Source organism: Polypterus senegalus, chromosome 4 (assembly GCF_016835505.1).
Source record: "Polypterus senegalus isolate Bchr_013 chromosome 4, ASM1683550v1, whole genome shotgun sequence".
Lineage (NCBI taxonomy): Eukaryota > Metazoa > Chordata > Cladistia > Polypteriformes > Polypteridae > Polypterus > Polypterus senegalus.
Genome location: NC_053157.1, coordinates 232,510,485 through 232,529,765, shown reverse-complemented (window position 1 = coordinate 232,529,765; position 19,281 = coordinate 232,510,485). Strand labels below are relative to the sequence as shown.

The 19,281-nt window shown below is 45.3% G+C and overlaps 1 protein-coding gene across 2 annotated transcripts in view; it reads right to left on the bottom strand.

The window, feature by feature from the left end:
- Positions 1 to 3,177: 3,177 nt before the first annotated feature.
- Positions 3,178 to 19,281, bottom strand: part of LOC120528134 (zinc finger protein 501-like) — a 28,049-nt gene continuing 11,945 nt past the window's right edge. For both annotated transcript variants that reach the window (XM_039752192.1, XM_039752193.1), the window contains exons 2-3: positions 14,363 to 14,895; positions 3,178 to 5,276 (exon numbers count right to left, since the gene is read on the bottom strand). In XM_039752192.1, the coding sequence (XP_039608126.1) occupies positions 4,132 to 5,276; positions 14,363 to 14,777 (1,560 nt within the window). In that variant the 5' untranslated portion in view covers positions 14,778 to 14,895 and the 3' untranslated portion in view covers positions 3,178 to 4,131. The remainder of the gene's footprint in view (positions 5,277 to 14,362; positions 14,896 to 19,281) is intronic.

Sequence of the window (19,281 nt, the reverse complement as noted above, 5' to 3'; positions counted from 1 at the left end):
CGTCAGCCAATATAATTACAGTGAGAGTGTTGATTGGCCAATCAAGCTGTCTTTCTTGGCTTTTCTCTCTTGCTGTGTCTGTTCCCACCTACAGTGGGCATAGAAAAGAATCGCCCCCCTTCGAACTATTCCCTTTTTTTTGCTTTACAGCCTTAAATGAAAACACACACACCAATATTTCTTCCCAGCTTTACTTACTCAATGCAATCTCTAACATCCAAGTGAAAGATATCACAGCTACAGTTCAGAAGAATTATAAAAAATTACAAACAAGAAATCCTGAGATTAATAAAGGACCCCCAACTCAATCAGGTGTCAGTGCCCACCATTCCCATTGCAGACCCTGGTTACTGTCTCCCTCCCACCTGTGCTCAGTTGTAATGAGTGTGATCAGTGAAGCTGTTCCTGGTCCATTCATTCCCTAACTTGGTAGAGCAACTGACAGCAAACATCTGACTACGGGTGGCCAGCCACTTTCAAAAGATCTCAGGGATAGAGTTGTGGACAGACATAAGGCAGGCAGGAGATGGAGACAAAAACATCTCAAAAGGCTTTATCAATCCCAAGGAGCCCAGTAAAGCCCATCATGAAGAAGTGTTTGGTACCACTGGGACCCCACCTGGACCCTCCAAATTGGATGGAAGAGCAAGGAGGAAACTGGTAAGAGAGGCAACTGAGAGGCCAATGGCCACTATGAAGGAGTTGCAGGATTTGATGGCACAACGTGGTCATTAATGGTGTGCATATGACAACAATTTCACAAGTGCTCCACCATGGTGGTTTGTTCAGGAGGGTCACACTTCTCAAGAAAGGCCACATGAAGGCTCGTTTGAGCTTTGCCAGAATGCACCGTGAAGATTCTGATGCCAAGTGGGAAAAAAGGTCTGATGGTCAGATGAGACTAAAATCAAACTATTTGGCCTCAACACCAAATGGTCCACCAATGCAGCTTACCATCCATAACACACCATACCTACAATAAAGCATGGAGGGGGCAGCATCCTGTTGTTGAGGGGGTTCTGTGCCGCAGGGCCTCGTTAGGGTAGAAGGAAAAATGGATGGGGCAAAATACCATCAAATTCTGGAGGAAAACCTGCTACCCTCTGGCAGAAAGTTGAAGATGGGCAGAATGTTCACCTTTCAACACGACAACAACCCAAAGCACACAGCAAAATCGACCACACAGTGGCTGAAGGAGAAAAAAAATGAATGTGCTGGTGTGGCCAGTAAGAGCCGAGACCTAAATCACACTGAAAATCTGTGGAAAGATCTGAAGATAGCAGACCACCAACGCTCACCACCCAATGTGACCGAACTTGAACAGTTCAACTGTAACGAAGAGTGGGGGGCAAATATTACACAATCAAGGTGTGCAAAGCTGATAGAGAAGAATCACAAGAGACTCAAGGCGGTCATTAAAGGAAAAGGGGGGTCAATAAAATGACATCGACATGGGGGGGGGGTGATCCTTTATTAATCTTAGTAGGTCTTGGTTTTGAATTTTTAAAATTCTTCTGAACTGTAGCTGTGATATCTTTCACTCGGATGTTAGAGGGTGCATTGAGTAAGTAAAGCTGGGAAGAAACATTAGTTTGTGTGTGTTTTCATTTAAAGCTGTAAAGCAAAACAATGGGAATATTTTGAAGGGTGGGGGGGGATTCTTTTCTATACCCACTGTACCTTCAGGGTTTCCAGATCGACAAAGAGCCTGAAAGTTTAAGAGCAACACATTAAAGAGACTTTACTCTTGTAGTAGAAAGCACAGTTTCTTTGTGCACTCCCTAAAAACATACCTGTCACAGTACAAACACACACACACACACACCTTTATACACATCCATAGACAGCAGAGAAAAGGAATTTTTTTTTTTTTGGTATTTTTTTCTTATATTTATCCTAACAGATGTTTTGAAATCTTCAAAGTAACTCAAATGACAAATAACAAGGATATGGCGTGGATAAATAACAAGTTGTTGGTCTTTATTTTATCAGTTTAATAAAGACAGTCACGTACCATCTGAGGTGAGAAAGTAACTCCCTCCCTTTAGACTCAATACCTGGTTACCCCAGCTGTCACCATTGCACCCACACCATAATGTTTCTTGTCCATGTTCCTCAGGGACGTTCTACTCAGACTATTTAACACTCAAATGAGACCGGCATCTGGAGTCCTGTGTGCTTTGCTGGTCACCATGCAATAAAACATAAAGACATAGCAGCACCTGAAGCTTGGCAGAGGAGAACAATCAAAAGCATACCAGGACTTGAGGAAAGGTCGTACTGTGACTGTTTAGCCTTGCGCTGATGAACTTGCTAATCCGGGTCTTTGAGAATTTCAAAGGCGTTGATAAAGTCGATCCAGCAGAATTCTTTCACCTTTAAGGGCAAATCCCATACTCGGAGGGCACCAGTGGAAGATAAAGGGGAGAGTATTTCACACTGATGCCAGGAAATTCTTCTTTACACAGAGAGTTGTGGGAATCTGAAACAAACTACTGAGTTATGTGCCACCTTTATGGAACATCTGGGAGCGAATTAAGGACAACTTAGATATGAGCTGAACAAACCAACTGAATAGGATTTTCTCATTTGCTAAATTTCTTTTGTTGTCAGTTTCCCACAGTCCAGAGGAGGAATTCTGGCCTACTTATCCTTGCAGAACTGCTTCATCTCACTGGTATGCTTGAATATCCGTCCATCCATTATTCAACCTGCTATATCCCAACTACAGTGTCACGGGGGGTCTGCTGGAGCCAATCCCAGCCAACACAGGGCACAAGGCAGGAAACAAACCCTTCACTGACTAGGCCTCATCCCAGGAAGCCTGACACCAAACTCTCTCTCTCTCAAACACTTTGGCCTACACAAACCCAAAATAGGGTTCAAACTATTATCCTTCCATCCATTATCTAGGCCGCTGTATTCTAACTACAGGGGCACGGGGGTCTGCCAGAGCCAATCCCAGCCAACACAGGGCACAAGGCAGGAAACAAACCCCGGGCAGGGTGCCAGCCCACCGCAGGGCGCACACACTCACACACTAGGAACAATTTAGAATCACCAATGCACCCAACCTGCATTTCTTTGGACTGTGGGAGGAAACCCATGCAGACATGGGGAGAACATGCAAACTCCATGCAGGAAGTGAACCCAGGTCTCCTAACTGCGAGGCAGCAACCACCGTGCCACCCACATGCTTGAATATTTTGTTATAAAATAATGGCTTGTATGGATGGATGGAAACTTTATTAATGCTGAAGGATGTCATAGCATTTCAGTGGGGACTGGGGTTGGTCCAGTGTCTGTATTGTTTCTAATTACACTTCCCTTTGCACTTTGTATTGAGTTATGGTAATCGGTCAGAAGTCAAGATGGACCTGAACATTTATTTTTATTAATTCTGCTGGTCCCAGCACAACTTATTTCTGTTATTTTTTCCACATTTTGGCAGAATGTGGATTCTTGTGCAGCCCTGAGGACTGTCTATTTGAATCCACTGCCACATGAGAGGGGTTTTCTTGTTGAGGGTTTTTGTAGACTTAAAAGGGTTATTCTTTCCTTAAGTCAAGACCGAATCTCATTCTTGAACTGAGACTTTTTATGGCATTATTGTTGCTTTAAAGTTGTACGACTTGGTTTATTACATGCATAATTCCCAGAAATCCCTTATTTTGTACTTTGTAGTGGATGATAGTAATTGTCAAAACATCTTGATGGGCTTTTGATGAGTTCTGTTGATCCCAGCAACACTTACACAAACTTCTCTTTGCTTCTCCTGATATTTTATTTCAATCAAATACATCAGTCAATAAATATTCACTCCAGGGTAAATTCTCTTGTGATTATTGATTCCTTAAATAATTGATTCATTGATTAATTAATTTCTCTCCAGGGTAAGTTCTATTGCGTTTATTAAGATTCCTGCTGTGTGAGAAACACTTGCCACATTCAAAACAATTATGGGCTTTTCCACCAGTATGAAACTCTTATGATAGTAAAGGGCAATGTTTTCTGAGAATCCTTTGCCACATTTTGGGAGAATAAGAAGGTTTCTCTGCCTCACAAATTCTGATGTGACACTGATATTTCTGACAATGTTCTCTGTCATTCAGAGCAGCAATGAGGATTTCCTCACATGTGAATCCTTGTATGTTTATTAAGAGTACTCCTGTGTGAGAATTGTTTACCACAATCCAAGCAACAGTATGGCTTCTCCCCAGTGTGAATTCTGGTGTGGCTTTGAAGTTCACATGACCGTAAGAACCTTTTCCCACATTCAAAGCAGCTATAAGGTTTTTCTCCAGTATGATGTTTTGCATGTCTCTGAAGATAGCTCTTAAGCGAAAATTGTTTCCCACATTCTAGACAGCTATAAGGTTTTTCTCCAGTGTGATTTTTCACATGGTTCTGGAAGTTGCTTATATGGGAAAATCGTTTGCCACATTCAGAACAGCAATAAGGTTTTTCTCCAGTGTGAATTATTTTGTGCTTATGAAGGTGGATGTTTTGGGAGAATTTTTTCCCACATTCAGAACAGCAATAAGGCTTCTCTCCAGTGTGAATTCGTGTGTGCTGCTGAAGACTGCTGTTACGAGAGAATCGTCTGCCACATTCAGAGCAGCAGTACGGTTTTTCTCCTGTGTGGACTCTTATGTGGCACTGAAGAGTGCTTATTTGTGAAAATCTTTTATCACATTCGGAGCAGCAGTGAGGTTTCTCCCCAGTGTGAATATTCATGTGTTTCTGAAGACTCCTCCTGTGGTAGAATCGTTTGCCACATTCGGAACAGCAATGAGGTTTTTCGCCCGTGTGGATTCTCATGTGGCACTGAAGGCTGCTTTTTTGTGAAAATCGTTTGCCACATTCTAGACAGCAATAGGGTTTCTCTCCAGTGTGAATTCTTGTGTGTTTCAGAAGATTGTAGCTGCGTGAAAACTGCCTGCCACATTCAGAACAGGGATATGATTTTGGTTTTGTGGGAATCAACTTATGATCTTCACAGTCAGATTTGCTTTTCAAACTTGTTCTACACGCTCGGCCAGCATACACAGCCTCGTGACCAATACCGTTTATTTGTTGTTGATTGGTGCAGATGGCTTCTATCTGTGTTGGATCAATGGCAGGTAAGGGACGGCACTGGAAACGGGCAGCTGTCAAATTCTCTGATCCTCTTGTTGATTTCTTCATCGTTGCCTTGTCCTCTTTGTGCTGCAGTCTGCACTGAAGAGAGGTCTGAGCAAAGGAAGATGGGGAGAAGCTGTCATTGTCCTGGAAACCTGTAAAAGCAAAAACAGTTTAGTTAAAAGTTTTAAACTGAATAAACTATTAAAAAGATGTGCAGCCATCTGACTAGTCTAGTGTGTCCTCAAATGGGTCCCCTACAGCCCTGCCCACTGTGTGCTTGAACTTTGCCCATTTTCCTGATGTCTGTTCAATTTCTTTTCATACCTCACAGACGTATCTGACATTTTAATCACCGTCTGGTGTCATTGAGTGTGGATGTGTGTGCCAGTGTTTGTCAGGCTGATGCCTATCATTCTTCAAAGTCTGTCAAAGAGACCCCAAGGGCAGTAAATGGATGGATGGGATCTAACATATGATGCAGTGTGTCTGTCATGATGATTCAGTCAAATTCAAGTTTAATGCTCCCATTCATGTCTAGTGGTCACTATTGCTATCTCCCTCTATGCCTCATTTTCTCTTGCTGTGATTAATCAATCCATTCCATTATCCAACCCGCTATATCCTAACACAGGATCACGGGGGTCTGCTGGAGCCAATCCCCGCCAGCACAGGGCACAAGGCAGGAACAAATCCCCGGGCATGGCGCCAGCCCACCGCAGTGGTGTGATTAAGCTTTGTCTTACTCCATCAAATCTGTTGACTGTGATATATTTGTAGGGAAACAGAGGGGATTAGTGAGCAGATAACCGGCAGCAAAAGCAATCAGGGACGTGAATTTGGGTTTACAGTCTGCGTTTGTGTCTGATGGCTTTAAGATCTATCAGACATTGAAAAAAAATATATACAGTGGAACCTCGGGTCACGAATGTCTCTGAATACGTACAAATCAGGTTACGACCAAAAAGTTCACCAAACTTTTGCATCTGTTCACAACCACACACTCGGGTGACAAACAAGCCAGTTTCCCTTCCGGTTTGTACGCGCCGATGATTTCCGCACGTGTTCAGTCTCTCCTTGTGCAGCGAGAGAGAGAGAGAGAGAGAGAGAGAGAGAGAGAGAGTGAGTGAGTGAGTAAGAGAGAGAGAAGAGAGAGAGTGAGTGAGCAAGAGAGAGAGAGAGAAAGAGTGAGTGAGTGAGTGAGTGAGCAAGAGAGAGAGAGCATTGGCCGCGTAAGGCCAAGAAGGCAGTTAAAGAATGCACCGGGCTTGTTTTTAAAGAGACTGCTTCGAGCGTTCTCTGTTCAAGGTTTTCTCAGTGTTATTCAATATTTTTACATTTAGTTTACTATTACAAGGTGCATTCTATGGTACAATTAACTATCTTTGTGCTTAAAAATCTTTAAAAAAATATATTTACATACAGCTTGTTCGGTCCGGAATGGATTAATTATATTTACATACAATCCTATGGGGGAAATTACTTCGGGTTGTGACCAGAGTTTTGGAACGAATTATGGTCGTGACCCGAGGTTCCACTGTATGCTGTAAGAGACGGCTGGCAGCTCAACCTGGTCGGGACACCCCTAAGATGAAAGGATGAGGGAAGGCAGCTTTTCTAGGACACTGCCTCCTCCAAGATGCTAGACAGCAGCTCCCCTGGACCGCAGCGGTGTCCCAGGTTCCCGCAGGACATGGAGTTTGGACACACAATCCTGCTGGGTGCCGTGGGTGACACCAGCGGATGCTGTGGAAAGATGCTGGGAGTCTACGTGCTCACCTTGCCTCGAAGTACTAGCAGATCATGTGGGCAGAAACCCAGAAGTACTTCCGGGGTGACAAGAAAAATAAAAGGTCTCCATCTGACCCGGAAGTACTAGCAAGTCATGATGAAGGAAGGAAGAAAGCACTTCCAGGTCAAGGACTATATAAAGAGCTGTTGGAGACCCAGCAAGTGAGGCAGAGTCGAGAGGAGGTGGGCAACACTTGCTGGGAGGTGTGGAGGAAAGAACGGAAGGAAGCTGTGTTTGGAATAATGTGTTTATGTGCCTGTTTATGGTGGATATGGTGCTGGGAAAATAATAAAAAGTCTTCTGGGTACTTTTACTTTGTGTCCTATGTCTGTCTGCTGGGTTACACAGGGCAACAGCAGTCCCCATGTGTCCACAATGCAAATATGTGTCCTTATATTAGGGTGGCACAGTGGAGCAGTGTAACTGTCTCACTGTCACAGCATCCTGGTGTCAAGTCCAACACCCATTGCTTTCTCCATGTGGACTTTGCATGTTCTCCACAACAGCAGGTTTCAACCTTTTTAACGCGTGGACTGGTCGAAGTGTAAGAAACTCTTCACTGACTGTGTATGTGGAAATCGAATGGCTGATGTTTTGAACGTCCAAATTGATTAGCATTAGACCATCTGCTCCGTTGGGAACCCTGAGCAAGGCCCTTAACTTGCAATTGCTCTATCCTAGATATGAGGCTAATCTGAATCCAGTCCTGCAAGCGGGTCCCCTAATTTATAGGGAACACTTGGGGGTTGGTGGCAGGATTGGCACTCCAGCCACCAACAAAAACAATCACACTGCTCCAGTGCGGTGCTGCGGTGTCCCTTGAAGGTGGTTCGTTATGTGGTGGGTGCAGCAACACCCTATCAGCGCACGATCCTAACCGAGACCACTGGGGTTGGAGTCCCTCTTGAAGTATCAAGCATTTCCTAGTAATATACTGATGAGCAAAGAATGCCACAGTATGGCAGTTGGGAAAGACTGAGCTAAAACACGTGACCTGCTGGTTTGTCGTGAATTTCCAAAAAACAAATTATATGGACAGGTGCCAGCCCACAAATCAGCGGTTGAACAATATTGCTCTACATTACGTTCCCCCTTAGACAACTTTTCTTTTTCTTCTTCTTCTTCTTCTTCCAAATCCCCAAAATTGTGCAGGTTAGGTGATCTGGTGATGAATCAGGGCCTGAAACAGACTGACACTTCAGGGAAATCCTGCCACATGTAACACTGTGCTGGATTCAATGTGTCTGTGAATATTATGGTATATCACAAATTCTGTATACAGAACACTAGATGAGCTTACCTTTCCCCCACACATTCTATAAAAAATATCACTAAAAGGAAAGAAATGTGACCTGGGCAAAATTTGGATGGATGTATACGTCTATGAAATCCACTTTCAGAGTAAAAGTCAATCTTTAAGGACTTGATGTTGTTTTAGAAGAATTAAGTGGATGGCACTGGTGAGCTTTGCTAGTCTGAATGGCCCGTTCTCGTCCAGATTGTTCTAATGTTCCAAGGACCCGATCACCCAAAACTGAATCTACATTAGACAATGGACAGACGTCTACTGATTTTGAGATAAATCACATCAGTAGATTTTACTGCACAAAGACTATTTTTAATGTAATACCCCACACAAAAATGATATTTTATTTAAATGTTTCTTATCCTGTGTGATTTATAGGGATGGCTGAGGGGGAAAAAAAAAAAAGTGATTTCATGTTTCCATGCAGAACGAGAATAAACAGTTGAATGGAACCCAACAATCACAAACACTGTGAAAAGTGTCCATGAGAAAAAAAGACGTTACTTGTGCTGCATAATCCATAAGTCTGTTATCTATCAGAATGCTCAAAATGTGGAAAAAATGTGCATTTCTAGCTAAAGTATTATTATTGGGTTTCCAGCAAAAGCAGAACATTGCAATATATTCCCACAGTTCTGTGCTTTCAAATTGAAGGCAGATCTTTTGACCAATGAATGAGAGGAAGAGGCGGGTCTTCAACCAGACACTCATTTGCGTGTATGTGTGTGCATGCGACTTCCTTCCTTTCCTTCCAGAAAGTGATTTAATTAAAAATATTTTAGTAAAAATATGGCGGCGCAGTGGTAGCACTGCTGCCTCGCAGTTAGGAGACCTGGGTTCACTTCCCGGGTCCTCCCTGTGTGGAGTTTGCATGTTCTCCCCGTGTCTGCGTGGGTTTCCTCCCAAAGACATGCAGGTTAGGTGCATTGGCGATTCCAATTTGGCCCTAATGTGTGCTTGGTGGGTGTGTGTGTGCGCCCTGCAGTGGGTTGGTGCCCTGCCCGGAGTTTGTTTCCTGCCTTGCGCCCTGTGTTGGCTGGGATTGGCTCCAGCAGACCCCCGTGACCCTGTAGTTAGGATATAGCGGGTTGAATAATGGATGAAGTAATGGATAGTAAAAATACATTTTTGGGATTGTGTGAGTAAATAAATGGATGACTTTGCATGTGGCCTTCCAGGGCTTTCTTCTTGTCTATGGATCAACCCAGTGCTATATTGTTGGTGATAGCCATCACTGGAGTTACGTACCAAAGAAAGCCTCCCTGGCTATGTATCCCTTTGGGGCGTTACCCTACAAACATGCATGGACATACACATGATAAGTTAACATTACGATATGCACAATAAATGTTGCACCCAACATTCGGTTAATAAGCGGCCCAAAGGGATACATAGCCAGGGAGGCTTTATTGGTGCTCGTCAGGCCCAAAGCGATACATAGCCAGGGCATATCGTAAGGTGGTAGTCATCACTGTTAGATGAGGGAGTGCCACTCGACAGTACGCGGCCAGGGATACGATATGCACAATAAATGTTGCACATCGTAAGGTGATAGTGATCACTGGAGTTAAACTATTGTCAAAGGCCTTCTGTTGGTGGGTCCTCTCTGACATCTTTTGCATATCGTAAGGTGATAGTCACCGTGGCTCTGTATCTGTGAAAGCCTCCCAGGCCAACCCAGTGCTATATTGTATGGTAACGGCCTCAGCCATTGACGAGCACCAGTAAAGCCACCCCTGGCTATGTATCCCTTTGGGCCATCAGTGCATATCGTAAAGCAGCACAGTGCAACTTATTCCCACAGTTCTGTGCTTTCAAATTGAAGGCACAACTTTTGACCAATGAATGAGAGGAAGAGGCGGGTCTTCAACCAGACGCTCATTTGCATGTGTGAGCACGCCACTTCCTTCTTCATTGTCGTGACGGTTTTCCAGAAAGTGATTTAGTTAACAATATTTTAGTAAAAAATACATTTTTGGGATGGTGTGAGTAAATAAATGGATGACTTTGCAAGTGGATTATGTGATACGCGTAGGGTGACATTTTTTTCATGAATGTTTTGATATTGTTTACTGTTGTTCTGCATTGGTCACCTACTGTGATTGTTGAATCATAAACTTTCTTTCTGAATGAAAACGTGACGTTATTTTCTTTTTTTCTTGGCTGTCACTATAAAGCACACGGGGGAAGTAAAATTGAAACAAAATATTGTTATTCAGCAGAGTATTTCTTTAAGACCTGTTCATGCCTTACCTGTGCACAGTTAATGAAATGCACATTGTTTGAACAAAATATGATTCCTTCTTTCCCTTAAACATAACACAATATGGGCCTACAATCACTCGCGGATAAAAATCACAGCTTCATATGGAGCCTGGTGGCGCCACCCGCCTAAGATGTGATGAAATCTAAGTGATCAACACAGACATCAGCGTTAACATTTGCTGTGCATCATGCAATGCCCATGTCTCTGTTATATGTTATTTGGTAAGGAATTCCAAAAACAAGTGGTAATGTTTGTGATGCACCATCTGTTAGAATGACACATGCAATGTATATGTCTCTGTTCTATGCCCTGTGGTATGGGGTTTGTAAAAGCAGTGCTAATGTTTGTGATGTGCCATCTGTTGGAATGACACATGCAATGCATTTTATTCCTAAAAATGTTTGTAATGTGCCATCTGTTGGAATGACACATGCAATGTATACGTCTCTGTTCTATGCCATGTGGTATGGAGATTGTAAAAGCAGTGGTAATGTTTGTGATGAGCCATCTGTTAGAATGACAGGGACTTAGCAACTAGACAGACACACATAGACTCTTATCCTTTTATTTAAGTGGAAAGTCATGTGTTGGGCACTATTTGAGCTCGGTCAACCCTTTTACGTCTTATTACTTAGCTCAGCTGTTGTTAGCTGTCACATACCCGAGCAGCTCGTCACTAGTTGTAGCATTGCCACATAAATATGTATATGTTTTTGTTTGTTTTGTTTTTTTTCTCTCTATGTAAAATCCCGTTGCCATTTGAGAATACAGTAGATAAGATGGGCGGGTTGGATAGAGAGGACCTTTTGGGAGGTACGGGGCTGTCATTGCGATTTCTGGGACTGCCATGGAAACAGATGCACTATTTAAATATGGGCGTGAAAAGGCAGGAGGAGAAGGAAGAAAAGACAGCCTGAGTTTTTACAGGGAGTGAAGAATTATTAGGCAAGTTGTATTTTTGAGGATTAATTTTAATATGGAACAAACACAGTGCTATCAGTCAATCCAAAATGTTAATAAACCTGAAACCTGAATGTTTCACAACGGAAATGTGAGTGTGAACATCATCAGGGGAATACATATGTGCGTACAATTATTAGGCAACTATTAGTGTGCAGATTTATTATGCAACTAAAGGAAAAATGAAAATTTTCCCATCTCACTTGTCTATTTTCATCTGTTATAGTGAGAATAATAAACAAACACCTCAAAATTTACAAATAAACATCTCTGACATTTAAAAAAAATAAATCAATCAATCAATGACCAATATAGCCACCCTTCTTTCCAATAACAGTCATAAGCCTTTCTTTCCATTCATGGAGTCTGTCAGTTTCTTGATCTGTTGACGATCAGCTTTTTGTGGAGCAGTGACTACAGCCTCCCAGACACTCTTCAGAGAGGTGGATTGTTTTCTCCCCGTAAATCTAGCATTTAAGAAGTGCCACAAGTTCTCGATAGGGTTTAGGTCAGATGAGGAAGGGGGGCCATGTCATTATTCCTTCATCTTTAAGGCCTTTACTGGCTGGCCATGCAGTGGAGAACTTCGATGCAAGTGATGGAGCATTGGCCTGTATAAAAATCATGGTCTTTCTCCTGTATCACTGTTTGAAGAAAGTGTCTTGAAAAACTGGCAGTAGGTTTGGGAGTTGATTTTGAGTTCATCTTCAATGCAAAAAGGTCCAACTAGCTCATCTTTAAAAATACCAGCTCATACCAGTACCCCACCTCCACGTTGGAGTGGAGCTCTGTGCCCATTACTGATCCACAGGTCCATCCATCTGGTCCATCAAGAGTCACTCTCATCTCATCGGTCCATAAAACCTTTGAAAACAATCTGTCTTCAGATATTTCTTGGCCCAGTTTTGACGTTTCAACTTCTGTTTCTTGTTCAGTGGTGGTTGGGTTTCAGCCCTCCTTACCTTGGCCATGTCTTTGAGCACTGAACACCTTGTACTTCTGGGCACTCCAGGTAGGTTGCAGCTCTGGAATATGAAAGTACTGGAGGATAATGGGTTCCTGGTAGCTTCACGTTTGATTCTTCTCAAATCTTTGGCAGCTAATTTGCGTCTTTTGTTCTCAACACGTTTCTTGCGACCCTGTTGACTATTTGCAACAAAATGTTTGATGGTTCTGTGATCACACACCAATATCTTAGCAATTCCAAAAGTGCTGCATCCCTCTGAAAGACTTTTTACAATTTTTGACTTTTCAGAGTCAGTTAAATCTCTTTTTTGGCCCATTTTGCTCGAGGAAAACTAGCTGCCTAATAATTCTGCACACCTTGATATAGGGTGTTGATCTCCTTAGGCCACACCCTCCCTCATTACACAAATACACATCACCTGACGTGCTTAAATCCAATAAGCATTCAAGTTAATACAGCTTGGAGTTGGAATATACGCATTAAAAATGATGATATGGTCAAAATACTCACTTGCCTAATAATTGTGCACACAGTGTATGGTGGAGGAAAAAGACATGACCCATCCGAGTCCAAGAGAAAGATTGTTTTCGGGGAGCACCAAAAGTCATACACAGTCTGGGGTGGCCACCTCGAAGATTCCGGATATGCTGAGGGAAGTGAACTTTAACGTGAAAGGAATCAGAAGCAGTGTGAGCCGTAAATCTTTTATTCTGGGATTGGAATGTCTAAGAAACTGAACTATGGGGAAATAGGAAAATTGGAAAAAGACTAAATTGAATGGACGGTGGGGAGTATTCTTGGATATATCATTTTATGCCTTTTGTTTATTGTATATATTGGAAGTGGGGGAGTTTAGAGTTATTGTAGAAAATGTATTAATTACATTGTTTTTTGTCTTGTTGCATCTTTTCTCTGTGTGGTTTAGTAAATATCACTTTTATTATTAGAAGTCATCTTTCTGCACTGTGAGAAGGGGCTGAAGGCAGTTTGGGGTTGATCTGCGATCATCAGTATAATTTTTACTGTAAACTTAGTGGAGTGTAGCAATCATTACAACGTGCAGAAAACAGTACAAAACACATGGATAGCAGCCAAACACCTCGAAGCCGATGGATGGTTGATAACATTATCCATCCTAAAAATCCTTCCAGCGCAGCGACTAAAAATGACACACTGCATACATCATGATCTCACCTTAGTAACGGTCTTGCCATTTGGCTTCCTTCGTCTTTAATGCCGCTTAAATTGTCACTAAAGAAAGCTAAAATTATTTACTCTTCTGTGATTTCTTACGGGTGGCACAGTGGTGCAGTGGGTAGCACTGCTGCTTCGTAGCTAGGAGACCTGGGTTCGCTTCCCGGGTCCTCCCTGCGTGGAGTTTGCATGTAGTCTGCGTGGGTTTCCTCCAAAGTCCAAAGACATGCAGGTTAGGTGCATTGGCGATCCAAAAGTGTCCCTAGTGTGTGCTTGGTGTGTGTATGTGTGTGTGTGTGTGCCCTGTCCAGGGTTTGTTTCCTGCCTTGTGCCCTGTGTTGGCTGGGATTGGCTCCAGCAGACCCCCGTGACCCTGTAGTTTGGATATAGCTGGTCGGATAATGGATGGATGGATGGATTATTTCTTACCGCTCTATCACTATGGGAGGGATATCGCCATATTACATTATATCTATATAGTTTCGGGTAACTTAAAACGCTGCAAACAAAAAATTTATTCCAACTAGGGAGCTAGCGACCCCTAGAGGAAATACTAGTCCAATTTAATTAACTGTCCATCCCGCTCTCACTTCTGCCTACTACACAAACAACTACTGGTATAAGCCGTATGTGTTCTCAGTGCCACATTCCTTTATGTTTAGCTACATTACATGGCTGACTCTGCCCTCTGACCACCAAAGGTCATGTGTAAAGACAGTTTCCCCTCGGGATTAATACAGTGTACCAAATACTTACTTATTTCTGCATTCCTAGACGACTGCTGTTCTTCTGCTTCTTTCCCATTTCCTTCATTGATTTCCAATTCAAACTCAGATTTCAGCTCCACAGAATTTGGCAGGTGTCCCACATTAGTGACCCAGGGCTGAAAACTGGAATGCGACTCTTGACAAATATCTTGCTTGAGAAATGTCCCACTTTCAAGGTCATGCAGTTCAAGACTAACCGAGAAATTCCCTGAATCCTCAACTTTCACCTCAACGATCTGCCCCTCTGACTCCTCCTCCTCCTCTTCTTCTTCTTTAAAATGTGAAATCTTTCTTTCACAGTCCTCTGCCTTCACAGACAAATCTTCGGGGGCACCCCACTCACAGTCATCTTGTTTAACGTGTGCCAGTCTGTCACCCTTACCATCAGGTTTGGCTGAGGCCATTGCTCTGCTCCGCTCTGCTCTTCTAAGATTTCCTGCTCACATGGACAGCTGTGGAATGGAGGCCATTAGATGTCTCGCTGCATGACCATGTGACCTGGAAAGGAGGCTCCTGTTTAACCTGTCAAAATAAAAGTAACAAAATTTCTTTATATAGTCACCATAACATAACTTGAGCACATTTAAAGGGTTAATTTCCAGTTTTTACTAAAACACAAAAACCAAATTTATCTATTCTATATATATATATATATATATATATATATATATATGTATATATTCCATAGTATCCATAATCAGAGTCCCGATCTGATTGTATGGGTGGTTACCTACAGTTGCGAGAAGCAGGGTGCAGTGGAGTGTGATGCCTAGAGCCCAAATAAGGGTGAAACACGTGTTGTAACTTTTTTGCATTATTTGACATATATATATATACATATATATACATATATATATAATATATATATATACATATAATACACACATATATATATAACACAATTTTATATATATATATATATATATATATATATATATATATACATATATATATATATATATATACATATATATATATATATATAATATACATATATATATATATATAATAAAATATATATACATATATATATATATATAATATATAATATATATATACATATATATATTGTAAAGGATTGCAGAGACAGTATGAAGTGTTGGGTTTTTCCCGCCGATATTCTACACACAAAAAAAAAGGTCAAAATCATAAACTTAGAAGTTCATAATCGCGACACCACTCCCGCGCCGCGGCCATTTTATTGGGGGGACGAAGTGGAGGAATGTCGGAAGGACCGCAAGGAGGATGGGGAAGGATGACGCAGGGCAAGATGGGGGAGGAAGGCGGAAGTAACGCACGCGGGCATCGATGCCTCTGGTGCAGGACGGCCTTTGCCTATGGGGGAAGCAGAGGAGAAAGACACCCCACCTTTCCCCTGGCGGCGAGTGGTTTCCAGGTGCTGTCGAATCAACCTGCTGCCTCCTAGCTGCGTAAACACGATCCCCCTTAGCCCCAGGACCGCCAGGCCGGGCGGACTCTAACCAGAGGTCGGAATACGGAGAGGGCATCGGCATTGGCCTGAGGGCCCCACTAAGTGACAGTGAACTTAACGGTTGTAAGTCCAGGAACCACCTGGTGACCCGCTGGATTCGACTCTTGTGCAGGGACATCCACTGAAGTGCAGCGGATCAGTCACCAGAGCGAATCGCACCCAGCAGGAAACGAGGTGGGTCACGCCACTTAATGGCCAAGGCCTCCTCTCCACTGCGCACGGGTCCCGGTCCATCAGTTTCCCCCAAGGTACATAAGGTGCTCGACACCATCGACGTTTTGGCTCAGCACGGCACCCAGGCTCAGTCCGCCGCCGGTCTGGAGAATAAACGGAGCCCAAACGCCCCCGTAATATGGTGCCGAGTTAGGGCCTTCTTTAGGGTCACTGAACGCGGGTTCTGCTTTGTCGGTCCACACCACGATAGGGGAGCTCTTTTGTCAGGTCAGTCAAGGGTGCTGCCCCGAGAAGGGAAAAAACCGGTGTAGTAACCGAAGCCCCAAGAAAGCCTGCACCTGTTTCTTGGTACTGGACGGGGCCATTCAGATGTCTTTCACTTGAGCTCTGTGGCCGCACCTGCCCTTTGCCCCAGAGTAGCCAAATATTTGGCCTTTAATCCAAAAACACTTCCGGGGTTATGAGGCCGGCTTTAGCCAGTGTCGGAGGACAGCTGCGACCTGCAGTGATGCCCTCCCAGGTGCGAAAGATGACCACCCCATCCAGGTAGGCGGCGATGGGACCAGGAGGCGCCAGCACTCTATCTACCAGACGTTGAAGGGCGCCGGAGCCCCTGCAGCCCAAATGGGAGGACCTTTCTGGTGCCCGCTAGGGGTGCTAAAGGCCGCTTTCTCCTTGGGGATGCCTTAAAGGAATTTGCCAATCCCCTTTGTCATGTCAGGGTGTCAGATATCGAGCCGCATCCAGCCGCCAAGGGAGGTCGCCAAGGGGGCATGGGGGCATCGAACTTGAGATCTGATTCAGACGCCTAAAGTCATTACAGAACCTCCAGGAGCCGCCTGGCTTGGAAAACGAGGACAATAGGGCTGGACCAGGACTATGGGCTCTTCAATTATGTCCATGTCCAACATAAGCCCCCTCCAGTTCGACCTCTGCGCTTTGCTCCGGAGTCGGTAGGGCCTCCCCCGCCCATACCCCGGCCCGGGACTAATCGCGGCTCAATCAGGGGGTCCGCCGGTGACCGCCACCACCTGGGATGGCTCGGAGGTTTGGGCTAACCCTGCCGCTGCTTGGGCCCTTTCCGAGGTTAAGGGCAGTTGTGCTTGTGAAAGGGAGAGGACCAGGGGACCCGGGAAGCCTCTATTCTCCAGGGCTTTAACAGGTTGATATGATAGATCCCCCTCACCGTCGACGGTTGGGCTTGTTTTCCCCAAAGTCGATTGGTCCTTTCTCTCCTTAACTCGTAAGGCCCTTGCCAGTGAGCGAGCAGTCGAGGTGGAGGTCGGACGAGAAACCAAACTGGGTCCCCCGGCGGAACTCCTGAGGACGGAGCTGCAAACACCGGGCCTGGCGCTGCTTCAGACGCAGTCACGCTTTAGGAGGGGCCTGATCTTTGTGAGTCGGTCGCGCAGTTGCGCCTTACTGAAAAATATTAGAGGAGGGAAGAGCCTCGCCTCCCAGCCTCTTTAGGATGTCGAGGATCCCCTGTCGATAGTAATTCAAAAGGGAGAAGCCCGTGAGAGGCCTGGGGTACCTCCCCGTAAGCAAAAGCACGAAGGGAGGAGCTGGTCCCAGTTCCTGCCGGCCGCGCTGACTACCTTATGGAGCATCTGCTGTGCCGCCTAAATAAATCGCCAACCAACCCGCCAGTTTATGGGTGATAGACTGACGCTTTCAGGTGCTTTATCTGCAGTAATTTGGCCACCTCCTTGAACGATCCGGCGTGAAGGGCGACTCTGGTCCGTGAGGACCTCCTTGGGTATGCCCACGCGTGAAAACAAGTTAACCAGTTCCGTATGCGATGCTTTTAGTATTAGCGGAGCCGCAGGGGAACCGCCTTCTGGCACCGGGTGGCATAGTCCACCATGACCAGGATATACTCTTGTGGCCACGGGTTGAGGGTCCAGGGTCCCACCCAATCAATTCCCTATCCTTTCAAAGGGATGTCCACGAGGGGAATAGGGACTAGGAGGAGCACGGTCCCTCCTAGGAATCTGGCGGTCTGGCTCTGACAGGATTGGATAGAACCGGCCGGACCTCCCTCATTGATCCCAGGCCAGTAAAAGCGAGCTTAACTCTCCAGTGTTTTTTCGCCCCAGGTGGGCGCTTAGGAGGGAGCATGTGCCAACTCGGATATCTCTCGCCGAAGGTACGCTGAATTAGCAACAACTTCGTGACTCGCATCATGGGTAGCCACCGTACAACAGATCATTTTCAGGACAAAGAAGGGTTCCTGGCGTGTGGATCCGTCGCTGTCGAAGCAGTTAGGCAGAACAATCGCTGCTCCGGCAAAGCGCAGGGAGTCATCATTCCACTGCTCTCTTAAGCGAGGCCGGGCGGACCAAATTGATGGTCCAGGTGCCGAGAGGGTCTTGGGGCCTGGGCCCGGGAGAGTTCCCTGGCTAGTCCCTTCTCCGCGAATCTTCCGGTCAAGGTCCCGTAGCTACGGAAAGGTCCCCCGAGACACCATCATAGGGCCTGCCTTTGTGCACGGGCGCGGAGGCCGCTGGAGGGTTGCCTTTTCCCCTCATGACAAGATCCAACGAGGCCCCGAGCGCGTAATGGCTTACCGCTGATTCTTTCTTTACCAGTCTTGTCCCAGGATCACTGGGAAGGGGGGTCAGGTAACACAGCACCGCCATTTGATTGGTTCCCTTCCAGGTAAGATAGCAGTGAGCTGAACGATATGACCTAGTCCCCCATGTACACAGGTAACCAACAAATGTTGCTTTAACCACTGCTGCGGTGAAGATTTAAACGGCGAGCAACAATGGTAATGTTGCTGCCGGAATCAAACAAAGCCACCACGGTGTGCCCATTTAGCAACACCACTCCCGTAGACTGACTCGCCAAGGGATGCGCGGGTACAATACCTCCCGCTGATGTCCAGCTGCAGTCCATAGGCTCGAGGCGTGTGATGGGGCAGTTTGGCAGCAGGTGGCCGGTCTCCACACTTGAAACAGCGCGGACCGGCCTCTCTTTGCTCTGGCTGGCGCTTCTGCAGCGCTGCCGAGGGGCTCGGGGTGGCCGCTCGCCCCTGCCGGTTCCCGCGAGCAGGCTTTTCTGACCCCCAAGTCGGAGGACCGCCAACTGACGCTCCAGGACGCCGAGGAGGCCCGACATGTTTGATAGCGTGCCCCGACCTGCTGGGCGAGGGAACTGGGCATTGCGCATTGACCAGGCCTTCACAGGCCACCCGCCGACGACCTTCCCGCCCGTCCGGTCTCTGGTCGAAGCCAGCG